Source organism: Hyposmocoma kahamanoa, unplaced genomic scaffold (genome assembly GCF_003589595.1).
Source record: "Hyposmocoma kahamanoa isolate Upper Pololo Valley unplaced genomic scaffold, ASM358959v1 62, whole genome shotgun sequence".
NCBI classification, from domain to species: Eukaryota; Metazoa; Arthropoda; class Insecta; order Lepidoptera; family Cosmopterigidae; genus Hyposmocoma; species Hyposmocoma kahamanoa.
Window position 1 is genome coordinate 25,336,814 of NW_020653850.1, and position 14,112 is coordinate 25,350,925.

Here is a 14,112-nt window from a genome sequence, read left to right on the forward strand (position 1 = left end):
CACAACTACTTTTTTAATTCCGTTGACAAAATGGTTTTTGGCACATTGCTTTTGTATTCATAAAAAATATGTATACAAATACTAATTTCATTTACTAATTTAATCTTAGTAGCAGTGGGAAGTCCTGGGAAGTACTGCCACCTTACCTATTTCTGCCGCCAAGCAGTAATGCTAACATTACTGCGTTTCAGTTTTCAAGGATAAGGGTGCTGATGAAATTACGAGCACATGGGACATGTCAACTTATGTATGCCTCAGGGTGACGGGCGCAGTGGTAGTGCCCCTCAGATCTTTGCAATCTAAAACTCTGAGTGGCACTGCAACTGTTGTGGCCATGCGTGTAGTTTACCATCAGGCCCACGGCTTGTTCGTCCCGTCACTTGATGTTATAGAAAAGAAAAATAGAATAACAATTCCACCACATTTGAAATTCCGACAATGTTTTGCACACCTGTTTGTAGGTTGAATACAATGTGTCTGCTTTTACTGTACTCTGGCTAATAAGCTTATTCTATTTTATTCTATTAAACCGTTATTTTAACAACAATTGGTGATTTTAGAAGTTCAAAATTGTCTTAAATATAGTTTTTTTTTTACAAATAATGGACACACGCTTGGCCACAACCTCACCCGATGTTAACCGATGATGTGACCGACGATGGAACGCGTTTGCCTAAAAAAATGTCTATTCACTCTAGACTTGAATAGCCCCAAATTGTACTTTTCGGGAAATACAGATGCCGGTAAAACATTCCATTCCTTTGTCGCATGAATCAGAAAGGAGGAAGCAAAGGGTTTAGTGCGAATAGGTGGAATATCAACGGCATAAGGATGGAGTGTTCCGGACTTTCTAGTCGGCTGAAGGAGGAACGCTGAGGGTGGAACCAAATTGAAAAGATCCTACGCACACTCCCCGAAAAGTATCCGATAGAAAACTGACAAGCAGGCTACTTTTCTGCGATTGTCGAGATTTTGTAGCTTCGACTCCACAAGAGAATTGTTGTTAATAAGTCTCTTTGCTTTTCGCCCCACCGAGTCCAAGGCAGCTAACTGGCCGCCGCTAAGCCGTCTCAACGGTCGATCGAACTTGTGCTTTAAAGCTGTTCAGCCATTAGTCACAAAGAAAAGACGAAGAAGTGGAATGTCGCGAACAACAGGCCATTAAGGCATTGCGTCTTTTATGTATTAACAAATGAATGACCCTATAAGTTAGGGTTGCTAAACATGTTTACAGAACCTAAATATCGACAGTTTCGATTTCAATTATTTTGCGCCCGAGATTAAGTTAATCATAATAGTAATAACGCACACACTCAATATAACCCCGCACTTGGGAATCTCTGTGTCTAAGGTGCCATGGACACATATAGACAACCACAAATTACACCCAAACTCGCGAGATAAATAAATATAGGTCATACAAATATTTGTCGCGGCCCGGGAATCGAATCTGGGACCGCTGCGTGGTAGACCGGTATGGTAACCGGTCGGCCACGGAGGCGGTTAAAACATTAACGGCGTTTCGATAACAAATGCTGAAGCTATGAAAATAGACGTGTAAATAAAATACGAGTCTTAGCGAGCAGTCCCCGAGATACCGCAGCCGCGTCGTGACCGCTGCCCAGGCTCACAGCACACCACGCGACAGGCAAACAACGACGCCGACGGGGCGGCGCAGACGCAATCGTACCGCCACACTCGCTTAACAGAGGGCTCGCCGGACAATCGCCCCGCATTCTGATTAATTTTAATAAATTATTATATGCCTGTCACTTAAACAAAATTACTTGTAATTTGCAAGTGATAAATGCGTGGATACTTTGTTTATGCCGAATTTGACCTGTAACGTCGTGGACAAAAATCAGTGAGTATTGGCAAATATTTTTAAATGTACCTTTGTTAAATTGCAACTCCACTTACACATTTGGTGCTTAGATGAAACAGAAATAACTCAAAACATTTATTTCAGATAAAATCTACGTGTAAGTAATATAAGCACTTAGTGTTAGTACACAACTTTGATGTTTCCCGTGTGTGAGTTGTGATAGTGAACAATAATGAGCAATTTAGCTAATTGATCAATGTTGTTTTAATGTGACCGGCGCATGGCGGTGGTAAAATTTACAAAAAAGGTGCTTTTAAATGATTTGAAATAAAAAGAAAGGAAACAGCAAACTGCTATATTAGTATTTACTGTTAGTAGCCATTGCAAAATGTTAACCTATTTATAATAAAATCAGTAGCAAAGTGGGTGCGGACACTTGCGGCTCCAAAAGGCGTTGTTGAGGCAACCACAGCCTTGAGATACGGCGCCGTTGCACAAGTGTACCGCCCGCCCACAGGACGACTTACCATAAAACACAACACTAACTCTAATAGATACACCACGGTCGCCGCCAATGGACCAGCCCACACACCACACAAGCATTGCAATTTGTTGCATTTTGTTACAATGGCATATTAGTTGATTATTCCTACTCCATTCCTAAGTCCATGTCCATTTTGCCCTTCCTTGTTGTTAATTTTGTTTTCGTATTTATTAAATATATTAGCAAGTGCATTAGCATAGAGGGGTGAAAGGGCGCCGCGCGCGTCAGGAGTGCCAGGCCGGTGTTTTGGTTCATGAGTCAAGCGAACTCCGACATCTCGTTTCATAATAATAACGCGGCCATTGTTTCTCCAATCACCTGATGTCATGCTATTCCGCGCTGCCCCGCTGCAACTGCGCCGGCGTCGACGGAAGTTTGAAGCTCTACCTTTGAACAGTCGTGGGCAAAAAACCCGCCATCGACCTTCGCTATCAAATTATACCAATAATTACGATCGCACGAATGAATAAACATTACGTAATGTGTATCTATCCTCAAAACATGCACGCAAAGGAAATCATTACGAGCCGAAAATTCATAATTATTCATTTATTGATTTATTTTGCTCATTCCTATATCGTCTGAAACTAGAATAGTACATTTTGAACGGGAGAGAACTTCTTAAACGCAGTGATTCAGGCTCACTTCAAATTCCATAACTTATTGTCACGCGTGACGAATAGACCAGGAACATCATATAAGATTGTATTTAATTCTAGGTATGCATATATGGTGGGCGATGTGCACTTTAGCGGGTGCGGTGACAGCGGGAGGCGTGCACAGCGCCGTGGGCGACGGGGGCCGATGGCGATGGCCTGAGGGACAGGACGTCCGTATCGACACCAAGGTGCAGTTCCTGGACGCGTCCACTGCGGCCAACCGCGCCTCGTCCGACAAGTCAGTCACTGCCTCCGTTCACATGTAAAAAACCCTTCTACTCTGTATACCGCTCGCAGCCCCGATGCAAGTGGTCCGCTAGACTAAGACTAGACTCCTTCCGCATCCGTTTGTGGCATGTCGATCTCCTTATTATATTAATCGTTCACATATCAAGCCTCGCCCTGCTACGTGGCTTATTTATGCTAAGTCATACGTGCTATTCTGCACTCAGTATATCTGTATATGAACCAACTCGCTTACCAAAGTGGGATAATTAGTTCACAATGATCGCGTTGATGATCTAAGAATGAGTGAGTCAGTAGTACCTTCGGATTCGCCGGGAGTAATTATGGTCGTCATTGCATGACGGCAGATGAAGCAAAGTCACTAACAACAGCCGAAGCTAATAAATACAACATAGTGAAATTAGCTGACGCACGTAAGGCGCAGCATGCGATGCAACGTTCCGGGTGGGCAGGTTTCGGCGCCTTGGCCGCGATTGCGCTCGAGCCGCCGCAGCCCATTGTAGCGATATGAACCTCCATTATCTCACACCTCACTTGTTAAGACATGACACCAGAATGGGTTTGCGTCACCGTTTCCGAATGGCTTGAGTAACACTTAGTCTGGGTGTTCAGACTGCAACATTATTGTTGTATTGGTGTTGCTTAACTGGCCTGAATTCTGATCTAATTCACTAAGCAAATTAATTGTACACGTGTTACGTGTCTATTGGATAGTCGTACGCGTCGACGGACAAAGACTATTGCAAACCACCCTATCCTTATCGTATAATTATAAAGAAATATTATCTAAAATGTCGTCATGGCCTCGTCAGTACATCCGTCTGTTATGTTATTATACAGCTACAATAAACCTTCCATATGTATAACATTAACAACATATACATTTAAGCATTCACGAATTGTTTGACTGACTTTGGCGCGCGACCAAATGTTCAGTTTAAAAAACAAAGAAAAAGTACTCTTTGCGGCGAATCGTTATTCATTTCTTTGAGGAACGGAAAATAATATAACAAGTTCACGACGTAGTAGATGTTCCCATAAGGTGTTGTTTTGCAGAAGCGGCCTAGCGAACGGCAAGGCGAATCCACACGCGGACGCGCCCTTTAAGGAGGCCACCGAGACAAACGGTTTCTACAATAGGCCCCCCGGCGACGGCCGCTTTCCAGTGCGCTCCGTGGACGCCTACCGCACACCCTATCCCGTCAATGCGCAAGCCATGTACCATGTGCACGACCGGTATGTGCTATCTTCATACAGCTAGCTCATAGTCCGCTACGGTACCTGTGAAGGATCACCCCATTCATGCAACCGTGCTTTCATTCCAGCCCGTATCCCGAGAAAGACGAAACGATGAACTCTCCTCTATTTTGCAAATGCGTTTCCACCCCGGAGTGCAGCCCACGCCGTGATTCCAACGTAAGCTAATTGGTTACATGTGTCTGTGTTTGGGTCAAATCGACAGGGAAACTTAACTTGGTTATATCATATTTCAGGAAGCCTGTGGCGCCGGCAGGTACCTCTGCTGCTACAAACGACCAAATAAAGAGAATCAACAAAATACAGGTGACTTTATATTACAATCTACTTGTGAAGTGGTAGCTGCTGAAAAACTTAAAGTTCTCTTGGGTGCGTCACTTTAAGATTTATTTTTAAAATTTGCAGAATTCTTCAATGAAATTGACGATGAGCGCCCCATGTTGTTCCCGAGCCAAGAAGAGGTGGCGGGCCCGTTCCCGGCGCCGCCGAACTCGATGCCGCACAATGAATTCGGTCCGGGGCACGGTCACGAGACCATGATACTGGGCACGTACCAGTCCACTAGCACGGGCGACGAGCTGTTCGATGTTAATTTGGACATATCGGACCGCAAGAGACCTATTATCTTCGGGCCGGGACGCACTGGAAAAACCGGTCCGCAAAAGAACAACGGCGTGTTGGTCGGCCCTGGTGGACCTACCGGCGTAATCGGGCCGGCGCCAGTTGGCGATCCGAGGAGGGACAGTGGACTCAGCGCTTCTGCGCAGCGAGGGATTCTAGTAGGTCCCGGAGGACCTACGGGGGTCATTGGACCTTACGGGCGCAACCATCAGCACGGTGTCTTGATGGGACCGGTTCGAGCAAGCGGCTTTGGAACGGGATACATGCGTACGCAGGGACCTGGCGTGCTAGTCGGCCCAGGCGGCCCCACTGGCATTATAGGGCCCGGCCGTCGGCTGCTGGTGGGTCCTGGCGGGCCCACAGGCCAGATTGGCCCCCGCGGATACTTTGGTAACTAAGCGCCCGTTGTGCGCATAGAGTGCTGTGTGTGATGACTAATAATAATGGTAATTGAGTGTCCGCGTTCGGTGGCCACGCACTGTTTACATTCAGACTGTGGACCTGCGCCTGCGCGCTGAACGTAAATATTTTGGCACTTCGCTAACTAATGTATGATTAACATAATAATTGGAACGCTAACTCGTCGCTTGTAATACTATCAACTAATTCGCGGGACTTCGTTAATTGTTCGCATTGTTCTCCGCACAATGAATGTAAAAAGAGAATGACTAAATTAGTAAGCGAAACACAAAGTTATGACATTTTCATTAATTTTAAATTGTTACTAAACTTAGGAGCGGTCGTATCGCTCAGTTTAATATTTTTTATTGGAAGAACCTTAAGTGTATTTCAGTATCTGTAAAAGACATCAACGACATTTTTTATGGACGAGAATATATCGAACGAACCCTGCCTGTAGCAAAAGCTGTTGAAGCTGTGCGCTCATTCGTCCACGTAGAGTTGAACACTTCTTAGTATTTTCCTTTAAAAAAAATTGAAAAGTTTGAGAAGTTTTCAACTATAAATTCAAGACGATTGTTGATTTTAGTACATGTTCTTGTAGTAGTAGAACTAATTAGTGTAGGCACTTGCACCCTCTTTAGGGTTTTTGTTCGTAATAAACGTGATCTCTCTGAAGAATTCATGTGATTTTATTCTGCTCTCATCACATCAATACAATGAATAGCCGTCTCTCACCAAGTAAGTATTGTAACCACACGTCTGTACGATCGGGAATCCGGTTTGCCTAAATTAATTCCTCTTTTTAATCACCTCACAAGTTTCAATATGTTTGCAGACTACGGTCGCCATAAGCCGAAGGAACATTCAAAAACCCAGAAAAAGTACCGACGCCGGAACCAAATGCGCACGCGACGTGCGGCGCACCTGCCGCCCACGCGTGTTGTCTGCGCTGGCGGCGGCGGTGCCCCGCCGTGCCACCACCACCCGCCTGCCGGCGGCTACGCCAAGCTGCTCAATACCATCAGCTCTACCACGCCCGTGTACTTCCGCGCGGCGCCACGTCGACTTCGGTGCTACTAGAAACTACTGGAGACGACGTGCAGTGCGTAAGAGTGACTAAAATTACAAATTTGCGTCTGTTACTCGCAGATCTTCTGTACGTTTTTTGCAGTCGTCAATTCAGCGTTACGGTTAGTTTCACTTTAACTTAGTTTTGTTGTGGTGTATTTTATTTCAGAATCAAGAAGGAAATGCTAGTTGTCATAAATAAAGCGAAGCAGACGAGGAAACCAGATGTAATAATGGTAAAATACGTGTAAAATATTATTGTATTTGCATGTAATAATTGAAGTATACTAATCTCCGCCGCATTGTGGTTCATGAAATGAATGATGCGAGTGTCGTGTCGCGAATCTGTCGAACAGTAGTCAAAATAAATTGAAATAAACTTCCAAGAGCGAGCTGGCCGCGCTCGTAGTAATTCGGTAACATCATGTAATAAATTACATTCTGTTTTAACTTTGGTTTAAATTCAATAATAACTTTTTCGATCTTATAAAAACGAAGGTTTGTTCGTTACAATTTTTCTTGATAATGTTAGTAATTAATTAGTACATAGGTATAATCCGGATTAATTAATTATAACGCTACTTTAGTAGTGAAGAGGCTAACAGAATTTGGAAGATGTATTGTTTTCGAGTTTCATTCAAACTTTTTTGTTTTCCTAAACCGAATTCAATGACGGTAGATAAAAAGACCGTACTATACAGACCGACGCCACGAAATGATAAAAGCGCCTAGTTTGACTACGGAACCCTAATGACGAATAGAAAAGAGTTGGCGAGGCGCCAGCGCCAGCCGCACTCACAAGCGTTTGGTAGAGTCATGAATTCTGAATTCATATAGATTATTGGCTTCGTAAAGATATTATAATTTTATTGTAGTAAAACATGTAAGTACAACAAATCGTACACATTGCAGAAAATGGAAACTTTGATCTATCACATTGATGACTTTGGTAATGCAGAAATAATCAAGACTTCGTGTAGCTACACTTACCATAGCTGAAGAACGGACTGTGATAAAATTGTGTAACAGAAGTAGCGGGCAAAATATTCCGTCAGGCGAAGGACACTCACCGATGGTGGTGATAACGATGATGGAGTAGAAGAGCGCACCGGTGAAGGTCCATTGGATCTGGTTGGGAGCCTCATTGCCGTCCCATCCGCGAACCTTCATCTCGTACAGGATCGAGTTCTCAAAGTCCTGCCCGCACAATACCAGGTGCCTTGTTCAAGTCGTACTTATTATCCAATAATATACGATTTACAATTAGTTTTAGTATTATTAGTAGCACCGAAGGGTCGCTGTTACGTAGACATCTATTTTGTTTCGGTATTAACAGACCAACATTTTAAATTTCTTGTCTCTTTTCTTCACAAAACAGAGTTTAAAAATGAACTAATAACTCAGTTGCCTATCAATTAAAGAGGTTTTAAGTTCAATTCAGAGAATTGTTGTAGAGCACAAATAATGAGTTGCACCGTTGCACCCACCACTCACAACTTGAGCGGAGATGATGTTGTTGTATGATTAGGGCGTAAATGCAGAAAGGCCACTGAATAATAGTACCTTGAGCATGGTGGCGACGTCGCGCGTCCAGTTGACGTGCTCGAGCACCAGCGTGTGATTTGTCATGCGCCAGATGCTGTCGGTTGTGTTCGCGCGCAGCATCGATACGTTCATCTTCACCTACAAACAAGTTACGTTAATCTTCTCGTACAGTGAAGAGCCAAAGATTACACATAACGAGAGAACTTTCGTTCTTATGAATTGATCAATAAAAAGTCATATATTTATTAGTGTTTCGTGTAGTTCTAGTTCTGAAGCGTAGACTTTGTACTATATTATGTACATAATATAGTATAGTAATGTATTTTATATATATATATAAAATACATTACTATGTATATATATATATATATATATATATATATATATATATATATATATATATATATATATAGTTCACATACACACACCCCACTGGTAGGAAGATACTTGGCTGATAATTATTACTGCTCAAATAATATATCATTAAAAATAAGAACGAAAGGAAAGTGAAGGCAATGTAGAAGGCAGACCGACCTCTCTTTCGTAGGCGGCTTCGAGCTTCTCAAACGTAACGGCGCCGAGAATGCAGTACGCTACCACGAGGCTGATCATTACGAAGTGCGAAAATACCACCGAGCACAGCTTCCACGTGTAGTACAGCACCTGCATCACCACCATAAAAGTTCTTTTCATCTCCTAACACAATAAGCAAACGTTCATTGTTAGTAGATATCTAAGTGCAGTCACGATGAATTCCTTAACTCGTGCTGTAAATCATGTCAGTGCATTTATTTTGAGCGTACCCCGACCGTCACCCACAGTATCGGGTTTGGCCTTCCGCAGACACTCTACTTGAGGGTTCAAAAACCTTAGTTTCCGAACAAATGCTTGTATGGGGACACTATTTTATAAGTAGCTAAAACAAACAGTTTTGGCCGTATAAGTACTCGTACTCAACACAGATAATAAATATACCCCTATTTCATGGTTTTATATTCCGTGGTTGGAGAGAGAGAGAGTTCGACTGGGGAAGTACTGCCATCATACCTATTTCTATCGCTAAGCAGTTAATGTGAGCATTATTGCGTTCCGGTTTTAAAAGGCAGGGGCGCCGGCGCCGGTGAAACTACGGGCACTTGGGACTTGTCAACTGCATGTCTCAGGGTGACGACGAACTCTGTGGTAGAACCCCGCAGGTCTGGCGGCACTGCAACTGTTATGTACAGGCGTGTAACTTACCATCAGGCGAACGACTTGTTCGTCCCGTCACTTGATATTATATTATAAAAAGAAACAAATATAATACAAAATTTAGTACATAGAACATTAGCAAATATGTATGTAGTTGAAGCGCCTAAGTGGACAAATTGGCAATTATACCTCCTAGCGAACATAGTTTATATTTAATACAATGTATATTGATTAAATTTTTTACGACAATATTATTTATCGCTTATCAAAAATGTCCTAGAAGAAGTATTAGTTCTATAAGATTAATATCATTTGTGCATACGAGTTGATAATTCTCTTCGCTGCGTTCGTCGTCGCACCCAAATCAGACACTGGGATCATATTCAATAAACATTATAACCAACGAAAGTTACGTCTGCCCCGTAGCATGGCTACGCAGAAAGTCGCGACTCGCGCTTTTAAATTGAAATAAGCACGCGATATTGGCTACATAAATTAGATCTGATTGAGACAGCCAATAGCGCGCGCTTATTCCAAGTTTATCCCGCGCGTCGCGACTATCATGCGTAGCCATGCTACGGGGGCTGGTGTTTATAAAATGTTTATATAAAAATTATATTATACCACCGTGTATTAGATAGGAATTTGTTATATCGGATAAACCGTACCCGGCCAGTACCACCTCAGCCAGCCGTGCCCGTGGGGACTGTGAAGCGTCCGAGCAAAATACTGAACGAATGTTATTGCGAATAATGGGATTATTCTTATTTAAGCGTATAAATTAGTTATCTACTTACAAACGAGAATATAAATTTATTGGTTCCATATAGTACTTATTGGAACTTTCAAATCGTGTTTTCTCAATTCCATTATTTCTGAGTTACGACAATAGGTATTTGGTTTCATGTGCGATGTATGCAATTAAGTCATTGAGACCAACATTAAGACCAAACCGTCTAGCCCAAACATTTGCACTTTTGAGAGAAGCTACACTTACTTTCGGCTCTTCCTCATTTGACCAGCGCTCCCAATAGCAACGTTCCTTGAATTGAATCCTAATCCCAAGGTACTTAATATCGCAACCCGAAGTGGGCAGCCATCCTCGCCGTTACAGAGTCAGACTCAAATTTCACTGCCTCAGCGGCCGCTACTAACTTGGCCTAACTCAAACTGGATAACACGTTAACGGTAACTTCAAACGATGACAACTGGTTACGTATTTACGGCGGTGACACCGTGTCTTGGAGTTGCTATAAGCAAACTTACGTGGCACTCTCATCCACCAAGGCGGAGTACGTGACGTTAAAAAAAACGGCCGAGGAAGCTATCGACTTGCGGGCACTTTCGCGTGAATTATTTGGTCAGACTACATTTTGTCGCGTATGTAACGATAGCGTGACCGTCAGCATAGCTGGTCGCCTGTGGCATCTGACACTGATTGTATATTCAAGAATTGCTACGTATTTGCTACTATTTGCGACCTTTTCTAAATATTGCTACCTTTGATATATTCTGTGAAATTAAAGAAAATAATTGACCAGCCATTCTGATATCAGGATGGCTGGTCGCCACTTTATTCAGCATGAAGGGAGCAGCTTTTCCAGAAGTATGTATGACCAATAATTGCTACCTACTTGCTACTTTCATGAATTAAAAGTATACGCTTCGTATCTACATTAGTTAAAAAAATATAACCGATTGAAAATTTTACGAAGAAGTGCCTGATTAAATTAAAAAAGAAATGCTTTTAGTGCTTTATTGCCTTATATTTATATATATGTAATTTAGGCGTTGGCACTTCTTCGTAAAATTTTCAATCGTTTATATTTTTTTAACTACCATAGATAGGAAGCGTATACTTTTAATTCGTGAGAGTAGCAAATAGGTAGCAATTATTGATAATACATACTTCTGGAAAATCTGCTCCCTTCACGCTGAACAAAGCGGCGACCAGACATCCTGCTATCAGAATGGCTGGTCAATTATTTTTTTAAATTTCTCGGAATATATCAAAGGTAGCAATTATTTAGAAGAGATAGCAAATAGGTAGCAATTCTTGAATATACACTCAGTGCCAGACGCCACAGGCGATGAACCATCCTGACGGTCACAACGATAACTATAATCGGCACAAAAATTTACCTATAACTGTATCCGATTCAAATGTACTAACACATTGTCCTTCAATTTCACTACATAGAATAAGTTTCAGACGAAGGTATTGAGTTGTTATATGAGCCGACTAATAACTTATTAGCAGATATCTTAAGTCACTGCCTCTTAGCAAACATGAACATTAGTTATATTAAATTGCATGACAATTAGAATAACGTACGATAGGGCTGGCATGTTCTCTAGAACCAAAGTCCTAAAATTAAATGAAGACTAAAATAAAAAACATTAGTTACTTATATAATATAGTTCTTGTTTAACGCTATGCAGCTAATATTAAGACGGAGTATTGATGTATGTATCACTGGTTGTAAGCTTTATGTTTCTTTTATACTTTTGTTTCATGATGCTATCACTCTTAATAAAATTTCTGACCTGAGTTTTGCTGGTTTTGATACAAAATAGATTTTATTATTTTTATAAATGCAACAAACGAATCGGGTGGGAGTGTAGCCGAACAGTGAGACTGTTAATCAATCACTCATACGTATACAGAGAGCACCACACATTTTGGAATGCTAATTAATAACACTATACCTAAAAATGACTAGGTCCGTTACAAATGAATTTAGGTACTTAGGCACTTACACCCAAAATACGCTCTGCAAAATAGAATTGCAATCTGAGGAATACAACAGCCTCCGGATTGACTGTGAACTGTGTGTGAGTGGGTGCGGTTTACTATTTTTTACTGAAGTCCACAACAAATCTCGAAAAACTAAAACCAACTTTACTTTGTATTTTGTCAAAGTTTTGTATCAAAATTATACCAGACAATAAACATAAGAACATTTTGTAAGCAATTTAACTGAGTGCAGAAGTATTTTTTGTTGGAGAGCAAATACGATGGTTTTTTAAGTAGTTTTTAGTCATTCAGTTGCATTGAAGCAGATTGGAGTGAAGTGATTTGACGTATCATTTGATTTTCAGCGCGTAACCGGCTTAGGAAAAGTTTTAAAGTACATAATACTTATAACATACTTATTCCATAATGTGGAATATAATATATCTCACTTCTATGTCTGTTTTTGTTTTTATGTGCAAATAAATTACTTACTTACTTTTATTAAGGGGGACGTGACCCATGTTGAAAGCCACAGACCGATAACCATAGTTCCGAATATATCAAAAATAATAGAATCTATTATATCAACAAGTATTATGGATCATTTCGAAATGAACGATTTGTTATCAGATAGACAATATGCTTATAGGAAAGGTAAATCCACCGTAGTTGCAGCACAAAATATAGTAGCAGGTTGCAGATGATAAGTATAAAACTGCAGGCATTTATTGTGACCTAACAAAGGCGTTCGATGTAATTGAAAATGATTTATTAATTCAAAAGTTAGCTGTGTATGGCGTCAACGGAGTCGCCCATAACCTATTAAAGTCTTTTTTATCAAACAGACGGCAAACGGTTCAGGTCAGTACAAACGGTACAACAACTAGGTCAGCGGCTGGTGACGTCACCATTGGCATCCCACAAGGATCCGCCCTAGGTAATACACTATTCCTGGCATTCATCAATGATCTGCCATACTTTATATCAGGGGGTCTTGTGGTTCTATTTGCGGACGATACAACCGTTATAGTGTGTGCTAAAACCTACAACGAGTTGGAAGAAAAATTAGCCTGCACGTATGAGCAGCTGTGTGAGTGGTTCTCTGCGAATGGACTTATTCTTAACGAATCGAAGTCAAACCTTATGTTGTTCTCAGGAAGAAATTCTATAACAAAGCCAATTATCACCTCCATTGTTCCATTATGTAACACCTGTAAATTCTTGGGTTTAACGCTAGACTCAAATTTGAACTGGAAGTCACATATACAAACTCTATGTCAAAAACTTGGAAGTGCTGCATACGCACTGAGGAAACTGCGTCCTCTTGTCTCCAATGTGGTATTGAGGCAGACGTATTATGCATATTTTCATTCGTTGATGTCTCATGGCATCACACTGTGGGGTAATTCAACTGAGTCGATTAGGGTATTTATTCTTCAAAAACGTGCACTAAGAACAATAGTAGGCATAAAAAAGGGTCAGACCTGCAGAAACCTTTTTAAGAAATACAATATAATGACCATGTACTCACAATATATTTATGATATAATAGTTTATGCGCGTCAAAACTTGGCCACTTATGAGCGACGTACGGGCGGAGGCCGAGCGTTACGAAACGCAGGAACACTAAAATCCGTTGCCCACCGTACCGAACTGGCAACTAGAAATCCGCGGGTAATAGGTCCCCGATTCTACGAACATCTACCCACGGACCTGAAAAGTGTTAGAAACGATGAAACGTTTTGTACCCGACTAAAAATCCTTTTATTGGATATTGAATTGTACAGTGTCGATGAGTTTCTTTTGAAACAATTTTAATTTTATTTTATTCGACAAGCAGTAGTTATACTACTTTATTTTATATTCATTATTATTATTTTGTTACTGACGATCATACTCGTAGTTATCCCTTGACATTGTATTTCCAATTGTAATATTGTGACATTGATAACATGAAATAAACGATTCTATTCTATTCTATTCTATTCTATTCTATTCTATTCTATTCTATTCTATT

The 14,112-nt window shown here is 41.1% G+C and overlaps 2 protein-coding genes across 9 annotated transcripts in view; one reads left to right on the plus strand and one right to left on the minus strand.

Moving 5' to 3' along the window:
* The window catches only part of LOC113229625, a 38,346-nt gene that overhangs the window by 14,790 nt on the left and 9,444 nt on the right, over positions 1-14,112 (minus strand). For all 6 annotated transcript variants that reach the window (XM_026463290.1, XM_026463287.1, XM_026463285.1 and 3 more), the window contains 3 exons: positions 8,702-8,830; positions 8,186-8,305; positions 7,693-7,819 (listed from right to left, as the gene is read on the minus strand). In XM_026463290.1, coding sequence (XP_026319075.1) covers positions 7,693-7,819; positions 8,186-8,305; positions 8,702-8,779 — 325 coding nt within the window. In that variant the 5' untranslated portion in view covers positions 8,780-8,830. The remainder of the gene's footprint in view (positions 1-7,692; positions 7,820-8,185; positions 8,306-8,701; positions 8,831-14,112) is intronic.
* Positions 1,591-7,612, plus strand: LOC113229628. Of its 3 annotated transcripts, XR_003310428.1 has the most exons (9): positions 1,591-1,864; positions 3,089-3,290; positions 4,331-4,510; positions 4,600-4,690; positions 4,768-4,837; positions 4,937-5,542; positions 6,390-6,660; positions 6,792-6,858; positions 7,535-7,612. XR_003310428.1 is itself a non-coding variant. In XM_026463295.1 (8 exons), the coding sequence occupies exons 2-7, from the start codon at positions 3,091-3,093 to the stop codon at positions 6,632-6,634; spliced, it is 1,392 nt and encodes a 463-aa protein (XP_026319080.1). In that variant the 5' UTR covers positions 1,591-1,864; positions 3,089-3,090; the 3' UTR covers positions 6,635-6,660; positions 6,792-7,005. The 3 variants fall into 3 exon arrangements, 2 of the variants coding, with proteins under 2 accessions (XP_026319080.1, XP_026319081.1); XM_026463295.1 differs by lacking the exon at positions 7,535-7,612 and having other exon boundaries at positions 6,792-7,005; XM_026463296.1 differs by lacking the exon at positions 7,535-7,612 and having other exon boundaries at positions 3,089-3,266; positions 6,792-7,005.

Excerpts from the sequence above, each read along its gene's own strand:
- LOC113229628 (XM_026463295.1), top strand. The coding sequence starts at position 3,091 with ATGCATATATGGTGGGCGATGTGCACTTTAGCGGGTGCGGTGACAGCG. Across the intron at positions 3,291-4,330 it reads GTCACTGCCTCCGTTCACAT|AAGCGGCCTAGCGAACGGCA; the intron begins GTAAAAAACCCT and ends GTTGTTTTGCAG. Across the intron at positions 4,691-4,767 it reads GCCCACGCCGTGATTCCAAC|GAAGCCTGTGGCGCCGGCAG; the intron begins GTAAGCTAATTG and ends ATCATATTTCAG.